The sequence below is a fragment of the Choloepus didactylus genome, chromosome 2, assembly GCF_015220235.1.
Source record: "Choloepus didactylus isolate mChoDid1 chromosome 2, mChoDid1.pri, whole genome shotgun sequence".
In the NCBI taxonomy this organism is placed as follows: Eukaryota; Metazoa; Chordata; class Mammalia; order Pilosa; family Megalonychidae; genus Choloepus; species Choloepus didactylus.
Genome location: NC_051308.1, coordinates 62,836,212 through 62,857,933, shown reverse-complemented (window position 1 = coordinate 62,857,933; position 21,722 = coordinate 62,836,212). Strand labels below are relative to the sequence as shown.

General features: G+C 42.1%; 1 protein-coding gene across 1 annotated transcript in view; it reads left to right on the top strand.

Moving 5' to 3' along the window:
- Nucleotides 1-296: 296 nt before the first annotated feature.
- LOC119511752 overlaps nt 297-21,722 on the top strand; it is a 36,203-nt gene continuing 14,777 nt past the window's right edge. Inside the window, 1 exon segment of the mRNA XM_037806281.1 lies at nt 297-589. Coding sequence (XP_037662209.1) covers nt 297-589 — 293 coding nt within the window.

Here is a 21,722-nt window from a genome sequence, read left to right as displayed (position 1 = left end):
CATAGGCACAGACACTGGGGGGTGTAAATCCAGACCTTCCCTGTGAATTGGATGTAGCCAGCACTGATATTGGCTTTGGGTGGGGTCTGTGGCAGAGGTAACATTCTAGATGAATGCCCCTTGGCTTTTGGTCACACTATGGAAAAAGGCATAACTGAGATACAGCTTCCTGGAACAGCAATTGTGTGCTGCATATGATGTCTTATTGCAAGTGGAGAGACTGACATAAAGTGCCCAATCACTTTGAAAATGCCCATCCCTATTTAGGGATTGATAACCAGCATGTCTTCTAAGCCATGCTCTGGCAGTGCCCGACTAAGCACATTGACCAGATGGAAAGCCTACCTGCACAGTGCAAAATTTTCAATACCAGCTCTTTGAATGCAGAAATGCATGAAATTCTTGGACCAGTGTCCTATATAGAAGATTCAACAGCTAAAGTTGCTGCACCTGAAATACCTGTTGAAATGCCCACTATGGAAGGCATGGGTATCATTCCAGAGTCTGCTTGTTACACTGATGGGTCTGCTAGCAGGCTGTCTCCCACATGGACAGCTGTGGAAGTGCAACCCAGTACTGACATTATGCGGTGGGAGACTGGCACTATGCAAAGCAGTCAATGGGCTGAGTTAAGAGCAGTGTGGATGTTAATAGTGCATGAACTAGGAGACACACTAACTGTCTGTACCAACAACTAGGCAGTTTACAAAGGGCTTACAACCTGGATAACAACCTGGAAGCAGGAAGAGTGGACAATCATAGGTCACCGCCTCTGGGGACAAGAATTGTACTCAGACATCTGGGGTACATGCCAACAATGAAAGGTAACTGTCTATGATGTTCCTGTCCACACTCCCAACAAGTTACCTGGGAATGTGGGAACAGATGCACTCACTGAGTTTGGAACAGCACAGCTGAAACCAGGGAAGTGGCAAAGTGGCTTAATTGGAAAAGTGGACACCAAGGGTATCAAACCCTTTGACATCTGGCTCAACAGTTCCAGTTGCCAATCACGTGCCAGCATCTAGTGGACATCACTAGAGAGTGCCCTTCGTGCTCCCTGCATTGACCACATAGTCTACCATACCAGATGGGACACATTGGCCAGTTACAAATCCTGGTGACCCAGTGGCAAATGGTCTACATTGTTCCCCTTCTGCTCTTAGAGAGGGTGAGATATGCTTTTACTGCCATAGACATGGCTTCAAGACTTTTGTTAGCTTTCCCAGTGGGGAAGGCAAACCAGTGGGCAACCATAGGCTGTTTGGAAAGAATGAATGCTCTGTATGGCATACTTACACAGATAGACAGTGACTAGGGGACCTTTTCACTGGGCAAATGGCCCAATCCTGGGCCATGGATCAGGATATCATATGGATGTTCCATCTGCCCTACAATCTCACAGGTGTGGGCCTTATTAAAAAGATGAATGATTTGTTAAAGGAACAGCTAAAGGATGATAAGAGGTCTTTGCAGCAATGAACTAAAATGCTTTATCAGGCCCTAACTCATCTAAACTCCACACTGTGAGACGCAGCCCCACCTCCTATTGAAATGCTAACAGCAGGACAGATGCGGGCACTGAGAATTCAGATTAAAGAGCTGGGTACATTACAGCCTAAAAGGGGGAATGATAATAATTTGTTGTTGCCTGTGCCTCAGAACATTCAAAATGGGGAAAAGAGGTCAATTGGCCTTGGTGCTGGCCTATGCAGCCACATTGGTTAGGGATCCTAGGTCCCTGGGGACTAGGAGTTACCCAAAATATTGTGTAAGACCTCAGTTTATTCAGAAAATCATTGAAATCTTTATCACCAATCTGGGACCTCCTATTCCCACAGGAAATTTATGCATGACTATGAGGACCCTTCTTATGTCCAGATTAACAATTGATATAATAGTACAAGACTCTCAAAATTTGCAGGGGAAAAGATCTGGTATTTAAAACCTCCCCATAATGTTCCTCTGTCTGGTAATTTGTTATCAACCAATGGAACTCTACCATGTATATTGTTAGATCAGCAGGGATTACCTCTTATTGTTTCCCATAAACATCTTTCTTTTTGCTCATAGTGTCCTAGTAAACACTGTCCCACAGTGGGCTTCAGCTGTAACTCATGCCTACAATTGAACTCAATGTTGGGTTTGCATGGACTTTCCATCTTCAGGTGCAACTGGCCTTCCTTGGACTGTGACCCCCTGTGAATTGGACTATGTGGAATACCCTGCTGGCCTGCAGAATTCAGCACACATGAAAATCTGGAAAAGAATCTTCTCACTTAAGACTGAAATCCAGCTACCATTCTATAATGAGACTGGGGCTTACTTCTCCTCCCATGTACAGGTATAGCTGAACAAGCCCTGACCTGTATTGGGGTATGTTGTATGTGATAGTTTAGGGAGACTGATGGCACAAGCTATAATAGTAGACCATGTTGCCCCTGTCTGTATGGAATAACTTGATGGAATTCATGATGTGGGGTGGCTACCCCCTGAATTGTGTAATTTTACTGTTAAACTTTAACAAAATATCTCCAACCAACATGGGGCATATATTTCCTCTAGGGAATGGCTATGGACCTGTGGCCACTATGCTTGGCCCTATTTACCCTATAACTGGACAGGATGTTGTACATGGGGACAGCCCTGTGTCCTCACTACCTTACATGACTCTTTACCACATACTTCCAGTAATTGGGAAATGGTTAAAGCTAGATACAGAAAAAAAGCACTCCCTGGTGGTATTATCCTTTAGCCATTCTTGCACCAGGTGAAGTGTCAACAGTTACTGAAAAACATGTGGCAGCTTTCGCCAGTCACACTGCCCAACCATTTAATGATTCCAAGAATTATGTTCTTGCCAAATGAAGAAACCACACAGTTTAGAAAGGTGGTTTTATAAAATAGAATGGCCTTAAATAGACTCACTGTAGTACAGGATGGCTCCTGTGCCTTAATTAATGTGCAGTGCTGCGTATATATTCCTGATCATTCACACAATGTTTCACAAGTTTTAAATTGTATGCAAGAGCACATACATAATATTGATCAATTATTGGTAGACCCCTTGTCTGCATGGTTTAATTCCCTTTCTTGGCCATGGCCGTGTCTCTTTATGGGGTTGTTATCTCTGTGTGGGGGGCTTCTAATATTCTGTTGTCTCTTTCACTGTTGTTATGGAATATAGATGCAATGTCTGTCCTATGATCAATGTAGTCTGCTGCATGGGGGTGGACTGTGGGACCCAGGGCCCAGGCCCCCTCCCCTCCATAGTGAAAGTGAGTTATTGCATGTAGCTGCCTACTTGACTAGGAAAGACTGGGAAAGATATTAAAGGTTATCAGACCTCCCTGGGGGTGGGTGGGGTGGATGAGAAAATGTACAGATGGTATCATAAACAAAGCATTAAAACTCACCTTCCTTGATCATTGATAACAAATCTCCACATCCCTGTGTCACAAGACCCTGCTGAAGTTCTGTTCTCACACCCTATGGAATGTCTTTGTCCTCACCCTATAAACCACCCCCTGGTACCCCCTGCTCTTTGTGGAGTGCTAACTTCCATCTTTCCCAGCCAGCCACCGCTATGGAACCATCACTCCTGTCCCTAAGTCCCACTAAACTCTTCTCTAACTCCATGCCTTGTGTGTTCTTTGGTCTTGGAGCTGAGCTGGGTTGGAGCATCCACCATCTTCCTACAATCACTACTTTTCTTCTTATTATTTTTAACATGCCCTTTACCATTTTGCTCACTAAAACTAGTTTTATTTTTTAATTTGCAGGAAGAAATATTCCATAGGAAGTCATACAAGTTGTTTTCAGATACTGTGTTTCTTCCTCCCTGCTGCTTCCTTATACAAGTAGAACCAGTGGATGGACAGTTTAAAAATATTACATTTAAGATAACTATATTAAAGAACTTTCTCACTAATGTAGAATCATATGATTTAGAAGATAGTGATCATTATCTGCAAGGATTTAAAAAGAGGTTTCTGTGTCAATTATTAGCTGGAGTAAAATATGTTTATCATTAATTTTACTTGGTGAAAGTGATTTTAAATAATAAATTCATATTAAAACAAACAGGGACACCCAATAGAAGAAAATAAAAATTTTGCTTGAATTACAAAGATAGAATCTGCTATTTTAAAGAAAGTTTTTGCAGATAGACTCCCTAAGATTGTGCCCTAGGGCCTCAGGAACACTTTAGTGGAGGAGCTTAGAAATAGTGGAGTAGGTGATCTCCAATGTCCTTGGTGTTTAGAGGACAGACAGGCATCTTCCCCAAGACTCTAGTCCCTGTTTTTGTTTGCTCACATTTCTCCTACTGCAATCACATCTTCATGGATCCCCTTACTTCTAATCTCTCTCCACTCAAATCATTCCTGTATGCTGCAACAAGAATAATCTTTCTAAACATAGTCTTTTTCCTACACCTCCTTTCTCAGGAATTTTAATGAATTTCCATCCTATACATGGTTAAATATAAACTCTTTTCTGAGACACTCAAGGTTATTCATAAGATGACCCTGTCTTACTTTTCTAGTTTATCTTTCACTCTTTCTCAACACTAATCCCTCATTGTTGACAGCATATTTTGTATTAATTCTCACTATGATGTTTTTGTATACAGTAACTTTTCTCTAACTGTACAACTTCATTACTTTTTTATCTGCCTAAATCTTACTTCTTTTCCTTTGTTATTTATTGCTCATGTAATGTATAACACTAATAAAGAAAAATTTTTGGAATAAATAAAATCACCTTTAATCCCCAAACCATCATATGTCATCCTTATAATTTTTTTTCCAAGTTCTTTTCCAGTCATGCATTTTTTTACAAAATTATAATAATTTTTTAAAAGCCCATAGTTTGGTACCTGATATAAGGGGGGCATGAGCCATGGGGAGTATACTAATTTTATCTCTAGTAACACTTTCAATAATTAATGCCTTCCTTTCCTGACCGCCCCCATAACTCTCACTGTATGCCCCATAAACTTGGCATAAATAATATTAGGTCTTTAATAATACATGTCACAAGTCTAATTATTTCCCATATCTCCTCCAAATATTGTAAGTTTCTTGATAAAAGGTGTCTTAAACTTCCATTGTCTTTCCTAAAGGCATTAGGAAAATAATAATTGTTCAATAAGCATTTTGTACACCAATGTTCATTGCAGCATTATGCACAATAGCCATAAACCAAGGAATGGATAAACAAAATGTGGTAATATCTACAGTGGAATATTATTCATCTGTAAAAAGAAATTATTCCACAGATTTAGGCACAATGAGAAGGGTAAAAGGAGAAGTATAGAGGGTATTGATTTTTTGGCCATTCTTTTTATGGTTCTTGCATTCTTTTCGTACAGGAGTATCTTGGGCAATTCAGGACTCTCTTGGTTTTGTGGGCTAAGCTGAGGGGTCACCACTGCCCTTCCAATCTGGGTAGAAGTACTGACCCTTGGCTGGGAGACCTATGGTATGCTGCCAACATCTTCTGGGGAAAGGGTGATGATAAATGAGACTGAGAAACCCCCATAAATGCCAGAGAGTTGGATTGCTGGTTCCATGCTGAGAATAATGAGGTTGGGGTTTCCCCCATCTGGTGTATACTCCCTTGGCTCATGGCCCCTTACATCTGTTCTCATTCTGGAACCAGGTATACTTGCATTCAGGCCACTCAGATGGAGCTTGAGTTTAGCGTGAGGCCAGTTAATATTCAGTGGATTATTAGAACTGAAGATAGGGACCTGGAGGTGAAAATGAAAGTGCAAGCTTTCAAGGAGAAGGAGATATGGGATATGAAAAAATAGGTATGGGTGGAAACCTGGAAAGGATCTCCTCTTGTGGCTGTCCTGACTTTACGATGAGGGCACCACTACCACCATGATCAATCAGGCTGAGTGGAGGAGTCCTGGCTGCCTTGTGTCCAACCCAATCCTCCAACAAATTCTTAGTTAGTTGGAATTAAGGAAAGAGGAGGAAGGGGGTGAGGAGGGAGCAGCTGATGGTGTAGCTGCAGGAATTCCATGGCCTCAGCTTCTGTTTGACTGGATACTTTAGGGAGTAGGATGAGCATATCTCTCTCTGAGTAAGCTCTCCCAAAATCCAGCTAAGCTTTGCAGTAATGAGGAAGAAGGTGTAGTTATGCTATGACAACTAGGTATTGGCATGAGGATATTCCACCCCTCCTGGAGGAATTTACTACCTCTTCAGATTTGGGGTGGGACACTGGTAATTTTATTAGAAAGGGGGCCTCATAATTGGGCTGGCAAGGTGGTTCTCCTCCTCACTGCAGCGCTTGCTCTGGGAGACACAATTGAGCAGTTTCTTTGTACCCTCTCTGCTTGGGGCAAGGGTTCCTGTATTAGGAGATTGGCTGCTATGGTATCTGACAGAGGAGCCAAACTGGTGGGCAGTAGGCACCTGCCCCTTAACCCAGTAGGTCCTGAGACCCACAGCCTGGGTTGGTGGCCACCCCTTCCTCTCAAGGACCCCACTCACTGAGCCACTCTTGTGGCTACTAAAGCAAGGGGTCCTGAAGGACACCGTAGATGGACTCTCCAATGGAGAACTTTGGGAAAAATATGAGCTAGAAGGTGAGTTGAGGGCTCAACAGAGACAATCTGCCCCTGCCCACCCCATTCCCCGCAGTTCCCAAATATGGGTTGTAGAAGAGAAGGAGGATCCTGAAGATTTCCCACCTCTCTCTTGGGCCTGACTGAGAAGCTTGGCCCCTGGGAGGGACTTTTTTACTCAGACTTGACTAAACTGGAAGTGGTCTAGGGGTGGGACCTTGGGAACTGAAGGTCATTTGCACCAGTACATGTACAACTTAGGGGCAGTGAATGCTCCTTTTTGGCACTTTTGGATACAGGCACATAGTCACCATCATTCCAGGAGATGCAGAAGGGAGACAGTGATGAACAGTGTTGGGAGGTTCTCAGCATTCCACACGAGTATGGGGATGGAAGGTTACTGCTACCCTGTGAGTTGGGCCTTTTGGTCCTTTGGCTGTCCTTTGGTCATTATAGGAATTGATGTCCTGTATTGCTGCACATCCCAATGTGACTGTAGTATAAGCTCCCCCATCCCAACACATTCTGGCCTTCAAGATTGGGCAAGTGATGGACTGTGCACTCCCAGTGCTACCACCTCCTCACTACATTGTCCAACAGTGGCAATACCACCCCCTGATGTGGAAAAGGACATCATTACAGAACTCATAAGGGATCTTCTATCTATGGGTATCCTCTTCTCCACTATCTCTGCCTATAATAGCCTGGTGTGGCCAGTGAAAAAGGCAAGTGGAGTGTGGTAGCTAACTATAGACCTTTGGTGCTTGAATTTGGAAGTCCCCCCTTTGGTGCTCATGGTCCCAGACATTGTGACTCTCATGGAAGCCAGTATGGCCTCCACCAGAGTTTGGTATGCAGCCATTGACCTGGAGTTGCCTTTTTCTCCATTCCACTCTGAAGGAGGACCAGGATCCATTCATTTTCCAGAAACAAGGCCTAGAGTATACCTTCACTGTACTGATTCAGGTGTATCAAACTTCCCTACTATCTGCCAACAATGGATGGGGCAGGATTTGAGTAAGCTACCCCTGCCCAAAGGACTCCAGTGTTCCATTATATTGATGACATCATGTTGCTGAGCCAGAGTGAAGAACAAATGGCCCAGGGATTGTATGCATTGCTAACTGAGCTTTAATAGTCCAGCTGGGCCATAAATCATTACAAGATACAAGGCACAGTCTAGAAGGTCACCTTATTAGTTGGCATATGGGTCAGATCCCTTACGTAGTATGGGACAAGTTACTGTTCCTAAAGTCACCCACTAGTAAAAAGGAGGCCCAGCAGTTGATTGAACAATTTGCATATTGGTGCCAGCATATTCCTAATCTTGGTATTTATTCTCCTAGCACCCCTATATTGGGTGACACAGAGAGTGGATACTTTCCATTGAGGAACTGAAGAGGAGCAGACCCTGTACTAGGTATAAGCAGCTGTTTCAGCTGCCCTGCCTTGAGGACCTTTAGAGCCTGGCTCTCCATTTGAGCTACAGGTTTCTGCCACCCAGACCCATGCCAATTGGTCCCTCTGGCAGAAGGAGGGAACAACAAAAATTCATAGACCCCTGGAATTTTCAATCAAGGAGTTCCTAGATGCAGCCCAACACTATTCTCCCTTTGAGAAGCAACTTTTGGCATGCTGTTGGGCCTTCATGAAAACAGAAAGGATTATTGAGAGCTCCCAGGTCCTCCTGGGTCCAGAAATATCCATCATATCCTGAGTCCTGGTTAATCAGAACACTCACCCAGGCAGTGCCCAACAACTGAGCATCATCAAATGTAACTGGGAAATTCAGGATCGTGCTCTCCCAGGACCTCACAGAATGACATGCTTGCATGAGTGGGTGGCAGAGGGCCCCTCAACAATGATCTTGTTGTAACACCAGGTGACAGCTCTTCTCTTCCTGCATTGGCATTTTGGGGACCCCAACTCAAGGATGCCCCACCAGATGCTCAGCTCTGGTTCACTGATGGATCTGTGATACCACTGAGCAGCAAAGCTATTTCCCTTGCCTTGGGCAGTCTATATAACAGCTCTGGCATGGTAAAAAAAAGTGCCTAATGGGCTGAGCTGTGAGCAGTCCTCTTAGTTGTGGAACACTCAGACCCAAGCACCACTGTGTACCTGTTTACTGACTCATGGGCTGTTGCCAATGCTGTGGAGGTCTGGTCAGGTTTGTGGAGGGAATGTGATTGGAGAATCAAAGTTTCCTTGGTGTGGGGAACAAACACTTGGTGGTGTGGAAAGGTACCAATATATTACCTATGTTGATGTACATGGCAAGGGCCCATATGATGATGACCATCATTGGAATGACCTAGCTGCTATTTGCACATGACAAGAAAGGCAGAGGATGAGCTCTGTCCAGAGGAGAGGACAATGAACTTAGCCTCAGTGACATCTGGGAAATAGCTGAATTTCCCATGGTTGCATCTGCTGTTGTGTCCACCACCCATCTAGAAATGGAAATTCTGATACCATGAAATTATGGGCTGTCACAGCCCAAAAGGGCTATGCCAGTCCAAAGGCCAAAGAAGACAATGAGCATTTTCTGATACATGAACTTTCATTCAGATCTTACTTACAGGGTGAGAAGTTGTGGAGAGATCATGACGGCTCTCTCAGGCTGGGAAGGCATTGCGATCACAGGGAAGATGACTGAGCAACGCAAAGAGGACAGAAAGCATTTTATAAGGGTTTAAGACAAAGGCCTTCCTAAGGGTGGGGGGAGCATAGATGCAGGAATAGGTCATTTTGACCTGGGGGGTGGTGCAGGAAAGACTAGAATAACACTTAAACAACTACATTTTGCTCTTTTTGTGAGACTGAGAGCCTCTCGCTTACAGCCTGCTTGCATAAAGTTACACTTTAAGGTTAATTTACCCTTTTTTTCTTTACTGGCTTAGAAAGACAGTAGGTTAAACATTTAGCTGCCTAGGTCATGCAGACTGCTGTGCACCAAAGATCTGCAGACCTGTTCTGCTCAGGCCACAGGTTGCTACATAGGCCCAGGAACACAGAATACCTCTTTTGTTAAAAGAGGCCCAATCTTCCATTTACCAACGTGAGATGTTAACTATAAGCCAGAACCCCTAAAGAACATTTAGGGGCTGTAACCAGAGGGGCTACACATGGCAAGTAAACTATATTGGCCTTCTCCTGCCATCCCAAGGTATGTGCTATGCCTTGATTGCAGCAGGCACTTATTCAGGCTATGGCCTTTCCTTTGTAGTTCATCATGTGAACATGGTGCATTCATGGGATACCTTGGAAAAGTGGTTCTGCCACCCCTTTGGTACCCAGATGATATCTTCTCTGATCACTTTACTGCAAAATCCACTCAGTGAGGGGCCCAGACTCATGGAATTAGGTGAACCTTTCACATTACCCACTACTCACAGGCTGCCAGCATTGTGGAAAACTTTAATGGTCACTTGAAAAAGGAGCTTTGGTGTCAACACCCTGACAACTCTCTTACTGGATGGACTGTCTGTCTTGCTCAGGCCCTCTGGAAATTAAACTCAGCAATTCCCTAGAAGAGAAACAGTCTTACCCTGCTTCCTAGCACAAGGAGGGGGTACAAGTAGGGGAGGAACCCAGGCTTTGCTCTGCATCCACTCTTACACGCATCAAGATGACGATTGGCCCTGAAAGGGGAACCAAGAACATATCACTTGGGGCTTTCCTTTTCAGCCACTGTCAGGGGATCATCTAGCTTTTTAGCCCTTTATACTCTCTACACAATTCCCAGGATGTTGGGAGATTAGAGCTGCCAAGCAGAGGGGCAGGGTGATGGAAGTACTAAACACACATGGGGTGACAATTCATTGGGCTGGACCTGTGGAATCTGATACAAGCATATGGAGGTTCGTGACTCCTACCCATGTTGGTTCACCAGTGTCCTTGGGACAGTCAAGGGATACTTTTGGGGAGTCTTGACAACTCCCATCTATCAGAAAGGGATGGAAGTGGGCCAGAAGATAAGGTTAAGGCACTCAGATCAGTGGGAAATGTTTGAAGTTAGATCTCAAGGCAAGGAAGAAACAGACTGTGTGGCCTTAGAGGGAAAAGATCAGCTACTGCAAATAGGCAGAAAAAAGTGTCTATCACGGGAAGTGATTGCATGACCACCCTGTCAGGACTGGTTACTGCTTCTTCCTCCTGTTTTCTACACATTTGGTCCAGTGGCAACCTGGAAAGAAAGCACTTTTGTCCAACTGATTCAAACCATCATGGTGGCAAGGAACCTGACCAACTGTTGGTTCTGCCATCTGACACCTCACTCCCTTTCCCCTTTTTGCTGAGTCTTTGACACTCAAAGAGGTGATTTTTCTGGCCTCACATTTGAACTAACATCAGAAAGTCCTTCATTTATGCCCTATGGCAAAAATAACAGCACAGCCATTGACTGTACACTGTTCTCCACATTCTGGACAACCTGGTGGGAGGCAACAATTTCTGAGGTAATGAAACTGGCAAATGGCCCAGTAATCTTTTCAATTTATTATCTTGAGCAAAACATGATTGTCCCAGTAGAGGGAGGGGTGGAGTCCACGATTCTGGATTTGCCTTGTTTTTTGGCAGATCATTATTGTCCTGGGTGGGAATAAGCACCAATGAACACATGTTATACAATATATCAGCCACCTTGGCTGACACTGCTGAGTTTAGAACATGACACATTCATGCTCCGCAAAAATCATTAGATGCTCTAGCCAAAGTAGTGTTTCATAATTGCATTGTCTTAGACTTCCTTCTAGCCCCCAAAGGAGGTATATGTGCTATTGCTAACACAGCTTGCTGTATATAGGTTAATACCTCAGGGAGGTGGATCAGGAGGTGACTAAAATCCAATGGCAAGCCCACTGCCTGCACAGTATACAAAGAGATTCTATGTGGGATTTCTTTAGCTGTTTCTCAGGGGGTAGGGTGGCATAGATGTAGCCATTAATCTAGACAGGTGTGACCACCCTGCTTGGAGTAATGGTACATGTTCTAGTTTGCTAATCCTCCCAGAATGCAAAACACCAGAAATGGATTGGCTTTTATAAAAGGGGTTTATTTGGTTACACAGTTACAGTCTTAAGGCCATAAAGTGTCCAAGGTGACACATCAGCAATCCGGTACCTTCACAGGAGGATGGCCAATGGTGTCTGGAAATCCTGTTAGCTGGGAGGGCATGTGGCTGGCTTCTGTTCCAAGTTCTGGTTTCAAAATGGCTTTCTCCCAGGATGTTCCTCTCTAGGCTGCAGCTCCTTAAAAATGTCACCCTTAGTTGTTCTTGGGACATTTGTTCTCTCTTAGCTTCTCTGGAGCAAAAGTCTGCTTTCAAAGGCCATCTCCAAAATATCTCTGTAAGCTGAAGCTCCTATCTCAGGTCCAGTGTGCTCTTCAAAGTGTCCCTCTTGGCTGTAGCAAGACTGCTCCTTCTGTCTGAGCTTATATAGTGCTCTGGTAATTTAATTCAGACCCACCCATTCAGGGTGGGGCAACACCTCTATGGAAATTATCCAATCAAAGGTCTTGTCTACAGTTGATTAAATTACATCTCCATGGAAACACCCAAAGGATTCCAAAATCTAATCAACACTAATATGTCTGTCCACACAAGATTATATCAAAGATAATGGCGTTTTGGGGGACATAATACATTCAAACTGGCACAGTATGCATAGGTGAAGCTCTCCTAATGTGCTGCAGCTGCTGGTGTTCCCAAACCTTTATGGTCAATATTGTTGAGAGTCATTGGCCAATTGGCCCAACCTGTCTCTGCCTTTGTGTCTGAGTTGGGAGGTGGGCTTATGTTGTCAAAGCTAATGGAGAGGAGTAGGCTAGGCCTGGTTGAGAGGCCAAGGGTTGGACTGCTGAGGAAGGCACAAAGTTCCAGCTGTTTGTCAAGGCCAGAACTCTCAATGGCAGGGCTCCCTCCCCCTGGGTTGAATAAATAACCCACACTGGGGCAGCACAGATTTGTCTCTCCTTTCCAATGCTAAGTAAGGTGAGTGGAACTGCCATCCACTGGCTCTGACCCGAGCAGTTGGGTTCCCCAGGAGATGGGCCTAGATGGGATCTCTTCCCCTGCTCTTTTGGACCCTTTGTGCTGTGTAAGTAATAAAGTGGCCATTTGCTGAGAGTTTCCCTTGTGCCTGAGCCTGTGTTCCCACAGTGCACTGTGTAGCAACTCATTCCACAGTAATGGATGGTGATTGTAGCACGATATTGTGAATGTAATTAATAACATGAATTATATATTTGAATGTGTTAAAAGGGGGAAAATTTAGGTTGTATATATGTTACTAGAATAAAAATTAAAAATAAAAACATAGGACTATGTAACACAAGCAGTAAACTCAATGCAAACCATGGATTACAGTTAATAGTACAATTATAATAATGTGCTTTCATCAGTTATAAAAAATGTACCACATTAATGCAAGGTAATAAAAATAGGGAGGTATATGGGAACTCTGTGTTTTGTGCATTACTTTTCTATAAATCTACAATGTCTCTAATTTTAAAAAAAAGAAGTGAAGTACTGATATATGTTACAACATGGATGAACCTTGAAGGCATCATGTTGAGTGAAATAGGACAGACACAAAAGGACAAATATAGCATGATTTCTCTTATATGAAATACTGGGAAAAGATAATTCATGGAGACAGAAAGAACAGTAGTTACAGGGGTGGGGTAGAGGGAATTGGCAGTTATTGCTAAATGAGTATGAGCGTTGGTTTGGGATGATGAAAACAGTCTGGAAATAGTGGTGAAAATTACACAATAAGTCAGAGAATTGTCCACTTTAAGTGGTTAAAATTATTTTTATATTATGTATATTTTACCACAATTAAAAATAAATTTAAAAAATGAATTGAGAAGCAGTAATTTTCATAGATTAATAGGGCAGGCTGAGGAAGATACTTTGACCAGAACTCTGAAAGAAAAAGAAACTTGCATTATGAAGGCCTGCTGCTGGTACTTAAAATTCTCCATAATATAGGTCAGAGAAAAGGCTATAGATCTAGATCCAGCAGGACTTGTTCAAGTTTTACTTTCCTTCTCTGGGATCGGTAAGTGCTTCCTGGGATTAATCTCTCCAGAGTAGAAATAAGAGCATTAACCATTGTTATTCCAGTTTGCATTACATAACCCCAGCGTCACTATAAACATCTGATATGAAAAGAATTCCAGGGACTAGTCTGGTGCCTTGACTGAGAAGAGCAGATTCTCCTTGCCTCAGACATTTTGGTTATGTTACTATATTAGTTCTTTTCATTTCGTTAAGAACACTTACCACTACTAAAAATTCTGGAGGCACACTTTGAAGGAACTAAAAGATTCAAAGGAGCACTGAACAAGTCACTAATGATGACAACATGATCACTACTGCTAAATCATTAATGCCAAATTTACCCTAATGATAGTGATAATGATATCCTATAGGTCTGAGTCTTTGTTAGTAAGATTGTTTACTGCCTTGACCAGACTTTCTTACATATTCACAAGACACAATCTCACATTTTGGAAAGCATAAATATTACTTTGGTACCAGATTAATGTTGTTATATCTTTTCCCTCCTACTGGCTGTAAATGTCCCTGGTTTCAACAACCTCTAACCAGCAGCATTACCTTATCAGTATATAAACTCAGAGCAAAAATAAATTTTTCACATTGATCAAAATTTGGTAGTAGGTCTTTGAAGTGTTCACGACAAAACTGCAAAGGGTTCATAATGTTTCAATAGGCTGCCTCAGCCTGATTGAGAATCACGGTGTTAGAGAAGGTGGCGTGCTATTTACCCCCAAGAGGCTACAGCTCGCTGGTGTTTATACATCCTATTATCTTCCAAGTATGATTGTTAATTTTTATATTCTTCACACTGGAAAATAGGTATTAATTTCCTTCACCAAATCTGATAATAGTCCTTTTAAACATGAACTGTTTGAAATGAATGGTGACAAGTAATTTTTCATTGATAAACTAATAAAACAAATACAACTTTTAGATAAATATATGTAGATGTTATTACCAGGAAAATTAATGAACACTAGAATAAGAGGCTCTGAAGCAACTTTTTTTGAGATAGAAGAATTTTTAAGTATGATCAGCTTTGCTGATGGGAAATATTTTAGACCCCTTGCTCTCAAATTCTCCTTTTAAGCAAAAATATCCTGTTCCCTGAAACTTTGCACAGAACTGAATATGTAAAGCAGATAAGAAAAAGCCTGTTCTGGTGGAGAGAAGAGGGCATGTGAAAAGCTGTGGTTCCACCATGCCGTCTTGGACTACTTCTTACACAGCAGCCCTGAGCCTTGCCATGCAGTCCAGTGGCTTCTAGGTGCACCCTTTGGAAACCACAGGATCCAGTTCAGAGATCCTGTTAAAGACTGGCTAAAGTGTAGAGAGGAGCAAAAGTGATCCTCTTGTGGCTGACAATTAGATGGGAAAATATGAGCATAACAAAACAAAACCATGACCTTTAATATGTCACTTGAACAGTGTTGGTCTTTAGTTTCGTTACCTGTAAAAAGAGATGCTGTCCTAAATCAGTGTTTCCAGAACTTACTTAATTCTAAGGTTCATCTTGCTAGAGTGGGGATTCCGGCCCCACGTGCAGCCTACTCCATGTAAGAGGCAGGTTTTTTTGTAATTGCCCCAGGTTATCAGGCAAGTTTGGGAAAACACTGGCTTAGATACTTTCTGAGGTAATTTCAGCACCAATCTTTTATAATTCTATTTAGTTTCTATATTTTTTCATAACATTTGTGATGGGACACATCTTTCCATGAAGTTGTTCCCAGAGTTGTATGGAGCAACTCTGAAAAGTAGGAATTTAAACCTGAGGGATTAATGGGGTGGTGGACTGAATTTTGTGCTCCAATTTACATGTTTTTGGTCTTGATCTACATTCCTGTGGGTGTAAGATGTTATTTTAGTTAAGTTGTGGCCCAACTGAATGTGGGTGGGCCTTAATGTGGATTACTAGAGTCCTTTATAAGCAGAAGAAATTGAGACAGAGTAAAAGAGAAAGCTACAGGGAGGAGCTGGGATTCAGAAGCTCCTTAGAACTTGGAAGAGAAAGGAGAGGACTTTTCCATGAGATATGAGGCAGGGATATAAGCTAAGGAAACCCAAGGATCACCAGCAGCCAGCACCAGAATATTAAAGACTTTGGGGGAGAAAGCATCTTCTTGCTGACACCTCAATTTTGGATTTCTTCCTAGCCTCAAAACCATGAGCCCATACATTCCTGTTCTTTAAGCCAACCCACTGTGTGGTATTTGTGATAGCAGCTCAGGAAAACTAAGACAAATGTCGATTATATAAGAGTGTTTTGCTTTCAGAGAACTTTCCCAAACAGTTGCAAGTATTTTTAGAAAGCAGCAAAACTAGGGTGTACATTGGAAGATTAGTGTACTTAGCTGGAGTTCAGCCAGCTATTAAAGTGTTTCAGGGTATCCTTTAGGGTGAAATGTGTACTGAAAAATAAGAAAATGTGTCTCTGCATTTCTCAAGGTACATCAATCTGTGGGTACAGAGGGCATCATGTATCTGCAAATACACACGTTTCAATGTTTCTGTGCTTTGTGCTCCTTCCTGAATGTGGACACTGAGTCCCTGGAGGTGTTTCAGATATACTCACAAATCAGTTTGTCGGGTTCCTAATAAGAGGTGTGCTCATGTTCTCTGCCTCTGCTCTGGATTTCCCTAGATGCCTTCTGCTCTTGAAGCTACACAAGGGTGCCTGTGATGAGCATGCGACATTTGTGCCAAAGGTGCTGCTTCCTCAAAGTCCCCCCAAAAGGGGGGATTACCCCCATTCACTGTTAAGTTGTGGCCCAACTGAATGTGAGTGGGCCTTAATGTGGATTACTGGAGTCCTTCATAAGCAAAAGAAATTGAGACACAGAAAAAGAGAAAATACAGGGAGGAGCTGGGATTCAGATGCCTGACCCCATTCACTGTTGCACTTTGTCCGCCTGGGACCTAGCAGCACTGTGTGCACCCCATGGTCACAGAATCCCCCTTCAAGTTCTGCTTGAGGCCTCTCCTGTCCCCAGAACTTGATACCAACACAGAAGGCTGGGGTGGGGTGGGGGTATGTGGGCAGACCATTTTATCATCACGTCGCATCACTCCTAGTCATCTGTACCCAAATCTCCTTCCTCCTTCATCCCCAAATGAAGTCCTCAGATCTCAGACTACTTCAAGTCTACTCCTCTCGGGTCTGTTCGGTTTTCCAGACATGATTAGGCATATTTGAATCTCAATTTGGACTCAAGGTGGGAGAGCCACTATATATAGGTATGTAGATTGATAAATGATTGGAAAAACCAATCCCAGAAAGTATCAATTAATGAATTTATATGCCCAGTGGGAGGTATCTAGGGGCTTGTTCAAGAACTCTGCTCTTTTTAACATTTTTATTGCTGAATTAATTTGTGGACAGAGCTGTCAAGCTAATCACCCTTGCAGATGGCACAAAGCTGGGAGGGACAGAAAATATACTGGGTGGCAAAATAAAAATTGAGACAATACCAAAAGGTTGGAATGATGAGCTGAATCTAAGGGATAAGATTTACTAGGAAGAAAATGTAAACAAGCTACATGTAGGCTCTAAAAACCATCTGCACAAATAGAAGCTATGACAGTGATTTTAAAATTTATTTTACCATAGAATGCTTTCCTCAAATAAAATCTTATCAGAAATCACATAGGTGAGATGGAATCTGTTTTGGTTGAAATGGGAATGGAGGGGCTGTTCCCCCACCCCTCAGTCCTTTCCTTGACCCTTGAGGAGATTCTGTGGAACATAGTTTGAGAACCCTTGGGCTCTGGAGTGAGGGTTGGGGGAGTGAATGTGGAGAGAAAGAGATGGGAGGATTGAACGTGGTTAAGCAGCAGAGTATGTTAAAACGACTTGATGAATTTTAGTTCAAGGCAAACTCAATATAAGCTAATTGGTGTGATGTGGTAGTTCCCTCAAACGTGGTGATTTCATCTTAGGCTGAATTAATAGATCCAGAGTAATAATATTGGGGAACATGTCTCTGCTGAACAAGTCATACCAGAGTCGTTATGTTTTCAAACCATTATGATTATCTGGAACTATACTTTTGCCTCTTGCTTTGTCGTTAACATTTTATCACTCTACCACGAGCATTCACCACATTGTTACATAATTATAATTTGCAAGGGCTGCATACTATACCACCATGTGGATATATCATAATTTGCATAACCTAACCATTCTTCCACAATTGGGAGCTTGGCCAGGGCTGCCACATATGGCTGCATAGGCTGTGTACTGCACAATTCCAGTGACACTATTCTCAGATAGTGTAATGACTATAAACATTGCTCCTCTGAACTTTTCTCATTTTTCCTTTGGGCTGCCTGCCATTGAATATTTAAGATGGCTTCTTTTAAGGTCAGATATTTACCAAAGGGTCTGGCTGGAAAATGATGTGAATTTAAAAGTACATTTGTTCTTCTACCATTTAAAGAACCAGGGTTTTTTTTTTTTTTTTTTTTTTCTCAAGAGAGTCTATGGTAAGAGTAACTGAGGCAATAAAAATACTCCACACAATCAAGGCTTCTAGGATTTTTTCCTCAGTCCACAAAGGGGATGAATTGTGAGTCTGACTCTCCTTAAGGATCAGGATGTCTTCAGGTTTATCACTTAACTCAGCCCTGACCTTGTTCAGTTATCAGTTTCCTCATCTTAAAAACAAATGATTTAGATGTGATAATCTTTGTGTTCCTTTGAACTTTAAGGTTTAGTGAGTCTACTCTAGTTTCCTCTACTATTCTGTCCTCTTTGGCGTACATGAAGGTCCGTCAGAAAGAGCCATCAGCAATTTGAAAGGTAATCATCCTGTTACACTATGACATTCTTCTGTTTTGATTTATTTGAAGCTATGAATGATTCCCTTTCACAGAATTTTTTGTCTGAGTTTTGTTTCTTAAGGGTACCCTTTAGGAAATCTAGGAATATGCTAGAATAATTGTTAGATCTCAAGAGAAAAGAAATGGAATGTGGGGGGTGAAGAAGTGGATTAGAAGTTGAGATGAGGATGGCAGGCAATAAAGGAGGTCCAAGATTCGAGAAAATCAGGTATAGCCCATTTAATGATGGCTGTAGCAGAACCCCAAAACTGTGAGGTGAATCCTGAATGCCCCCAAGTCTGGCACTTAGAAATGCCTTGGTAGTTGGACTATTCTCACTCCTTGTCTCTCTCTCTCTCAAATAATTACTTGCTTGGCTATCCATGATATAAGAATCAGAAAAAAAAGGGAAAGGACAGGAGGACAGAATCTACAAAGAATTTGGATTTTTATAAAGTACTTTCATGTAACTTCTTAATGATGAATTTTCTCATGATTTCTGGCTGGTTGGGCTCCCCATGGCCCCACGTTTTTCATATCTGTCCCCAGGCCATATCCCTGTTTTCCTTTTACTCAGAGTGAAGATCCACCTAGGTGAGGAAGATAGACTCTGGTATCAACTGCTGCTGGAGTGCAGGCAGCATTAGAAGGGATGTGGTGGATTTACCAATGCCACAGGCATATCTCAGGCCCCATCATTCCCAATCAGGTCACCAGTAATTGAGATCCTGAAACCTATCTCCAGGGTCAGCCCCTGATGTTCAAGTCAAGCCCACTGCAATTTGGGCTTATCAGACGCAGCATATGAAGAATGGAGGTGACAGCCAAAATCCAAAGCAAATGCTTGAATAGTTAGATGAGGGCTGCCTTCAAGCAAGGTTAGAAGTAGTAGTATAAGGTTACTATGATATACAATCACATGTAATATGGCATGGCTATGATTATTTTCACATATGAATTTCAAGGAACCAGTTTAAAATATTAAAGGACTAGAATTCATCACTTATCATTCATTACTTTGTTCACTGATCTATACACTTTTGCTTATACTCTAAGTTCTCTCACTTCATCTTTTCACCATATTTGAGTGACAAATATTCATATTTGGAAGAGCCTAACCTTGTACTTTCTCCATGACCACAGTGAAACATCAAAGACTGCTGGAGAAACTTGCACAATAGGTCACGCGGCCACCATGATAAATTCACAATATTAACCTCAATATTTCCTCATATTCCTAGTATTTTCTGATCAAACTGATCTCTCCCTCTCTGCAACAGCTCTTCAGATCTGCTCCACTCTTCTCAAACCTCTGACACACACACCTCCTCGACTCTACCCAAGCCCATGCCCCACTCTTTAGAAGTAGGTGACCTTGCTTATTTCTCAGGAAATAGAATCCATCTGATGGGACACATTTCAATATCCTGCTAAAAAAGTCATAGCAACCTTATCAAAATGCAGCTTCTTCTAGCTCTGAAGAAACCAAGGGAACCTCTCAGCTCTAGCAGGGAAGCTCCACAGAAGCTCATTTCAACTCAGAGAACTACAGCAGCTCCTAAGGCTGGCTCAGGTATGGCGATAAAGGCTCCAGGTGTGGGCACTGGGAGATGAAGCAGCTGAATCAAGGCAGCAGGTCTTGGATTGAAACGTGCAGTAGGAGACTTGGAGAAGGAGTGAGCTCTACTTTGGAAAGCTAAGGACCACTGAATTGACTTGCCAAGAGAATGAGGGGGGAAATGACCCCCTGTATTGCAGAGGACTGTGGATATTCTCTACACCCCAGATGAAGGCTTTGGGATACCTGATGAAATGGCCACTGGAAGAAGAGGATGAGTAGTAACAACCTGTATCAGCAGAGCAACATTCAGATTCTTTACCCCAAATCACTGGCTTAACTGTAAAATACTCCCTTTTATTATTCTTAGAGGACTCCCTGGTTTCTTTTCATAAGGAAAAGTACCTCTTCTTAAAAGTGCACTTTGCAGAAGTTTCACTCTTTTTCCACTAAGTATGAGTTAGGAGCTTTTACTTGTAGCAAAGCAGTATTCACACCTAGTTGGTTCATCAAAGAGGCTGACCCTGGGCTGCCCATGTGGTTGCTGGAAACACTGATTGCTGGAGAAGGTGTTTTTTTTTCCTTAATGCAATTTTATTGCGACATATGCACACACCATACAATCCATCTGAAGTATAAAATCAATGGCTCACAGTATCATCACATGGTTGTGTATTCATCTCCATGATCAATTTTAGAACATTTTCATTACTCCAGAAAAATAAATAAAACTAAAAAAGAAAACCCAAAACATCCCATACCCCTTATCCCCTCCCCCCATTATTGATCCCTAGTATTGGTATGGTATATTTGTTACTGTTGATGAATGTTAATGTACTACTGACAACTATAGGTCATAGTTTGTAATAGGTACATTTTTTCCCATATATCCCTCTATTATTAACTCCTTGTAATAGTGTTATATATTTGTTCTAGTTCATGAAAGAACTTTTTAATATTTGTACAATTAGTCACAGTCATTGTCCACTACAGGATTCACTGTATTATACATTCCCATGTTTTAACCTCCAGCTTTCCTTGGAGAAGGTGTTTTTCTGTAATACATTGAAGTGGAGACCTCAATAAAGAAATGAAAAGACTGAATTGAATTTTAAGCTAATGTAAAATCTAGGCAAAGAGCGTTTTAATAAATAAACACCTTAATATTTAAAATATCCTTCCACATTTCAAAATATGAAATGTAACATGTCTGATTTTATGTGTTTGACATTGCGTTTAGGAAGGAAGGGCCAGACCTTGCAACCTTTGGAACACAAGGCTTGGCAGGACTGCTTGAATTCTTTTAGGCCTAGACGTTGGCTCAAAAAGAAAGTTGCTCTGTAAAGCCATCTGGTGTCACTGACCAATAGCATCCCTGCTAAAAATCAAGAGTTGTTATTGCCTGGATGAATACAGAGCATGTTTCAACTCTCAGATATTTGAGTTAAATAGAGCTTGATTTTCATTGAGGATTTCTCTGATGATTTTTACAATTATCCCCCAAGTTTCTGTGTATTGTGTTTTTTCAGAAATGAGATGTCTCCAGTTTTTTAATCTAACAACTCCTTTTGGGGACTTGCCCACATCTCTGGGATTTGAATGGGGGTTGTGTCCCATTTTATGTCTTTTAAGTTTACATTTAGCATGTTTCTCTTCTCTGCTCTCCCTGCCCATTGGGATTCCTCTTTGGCTCC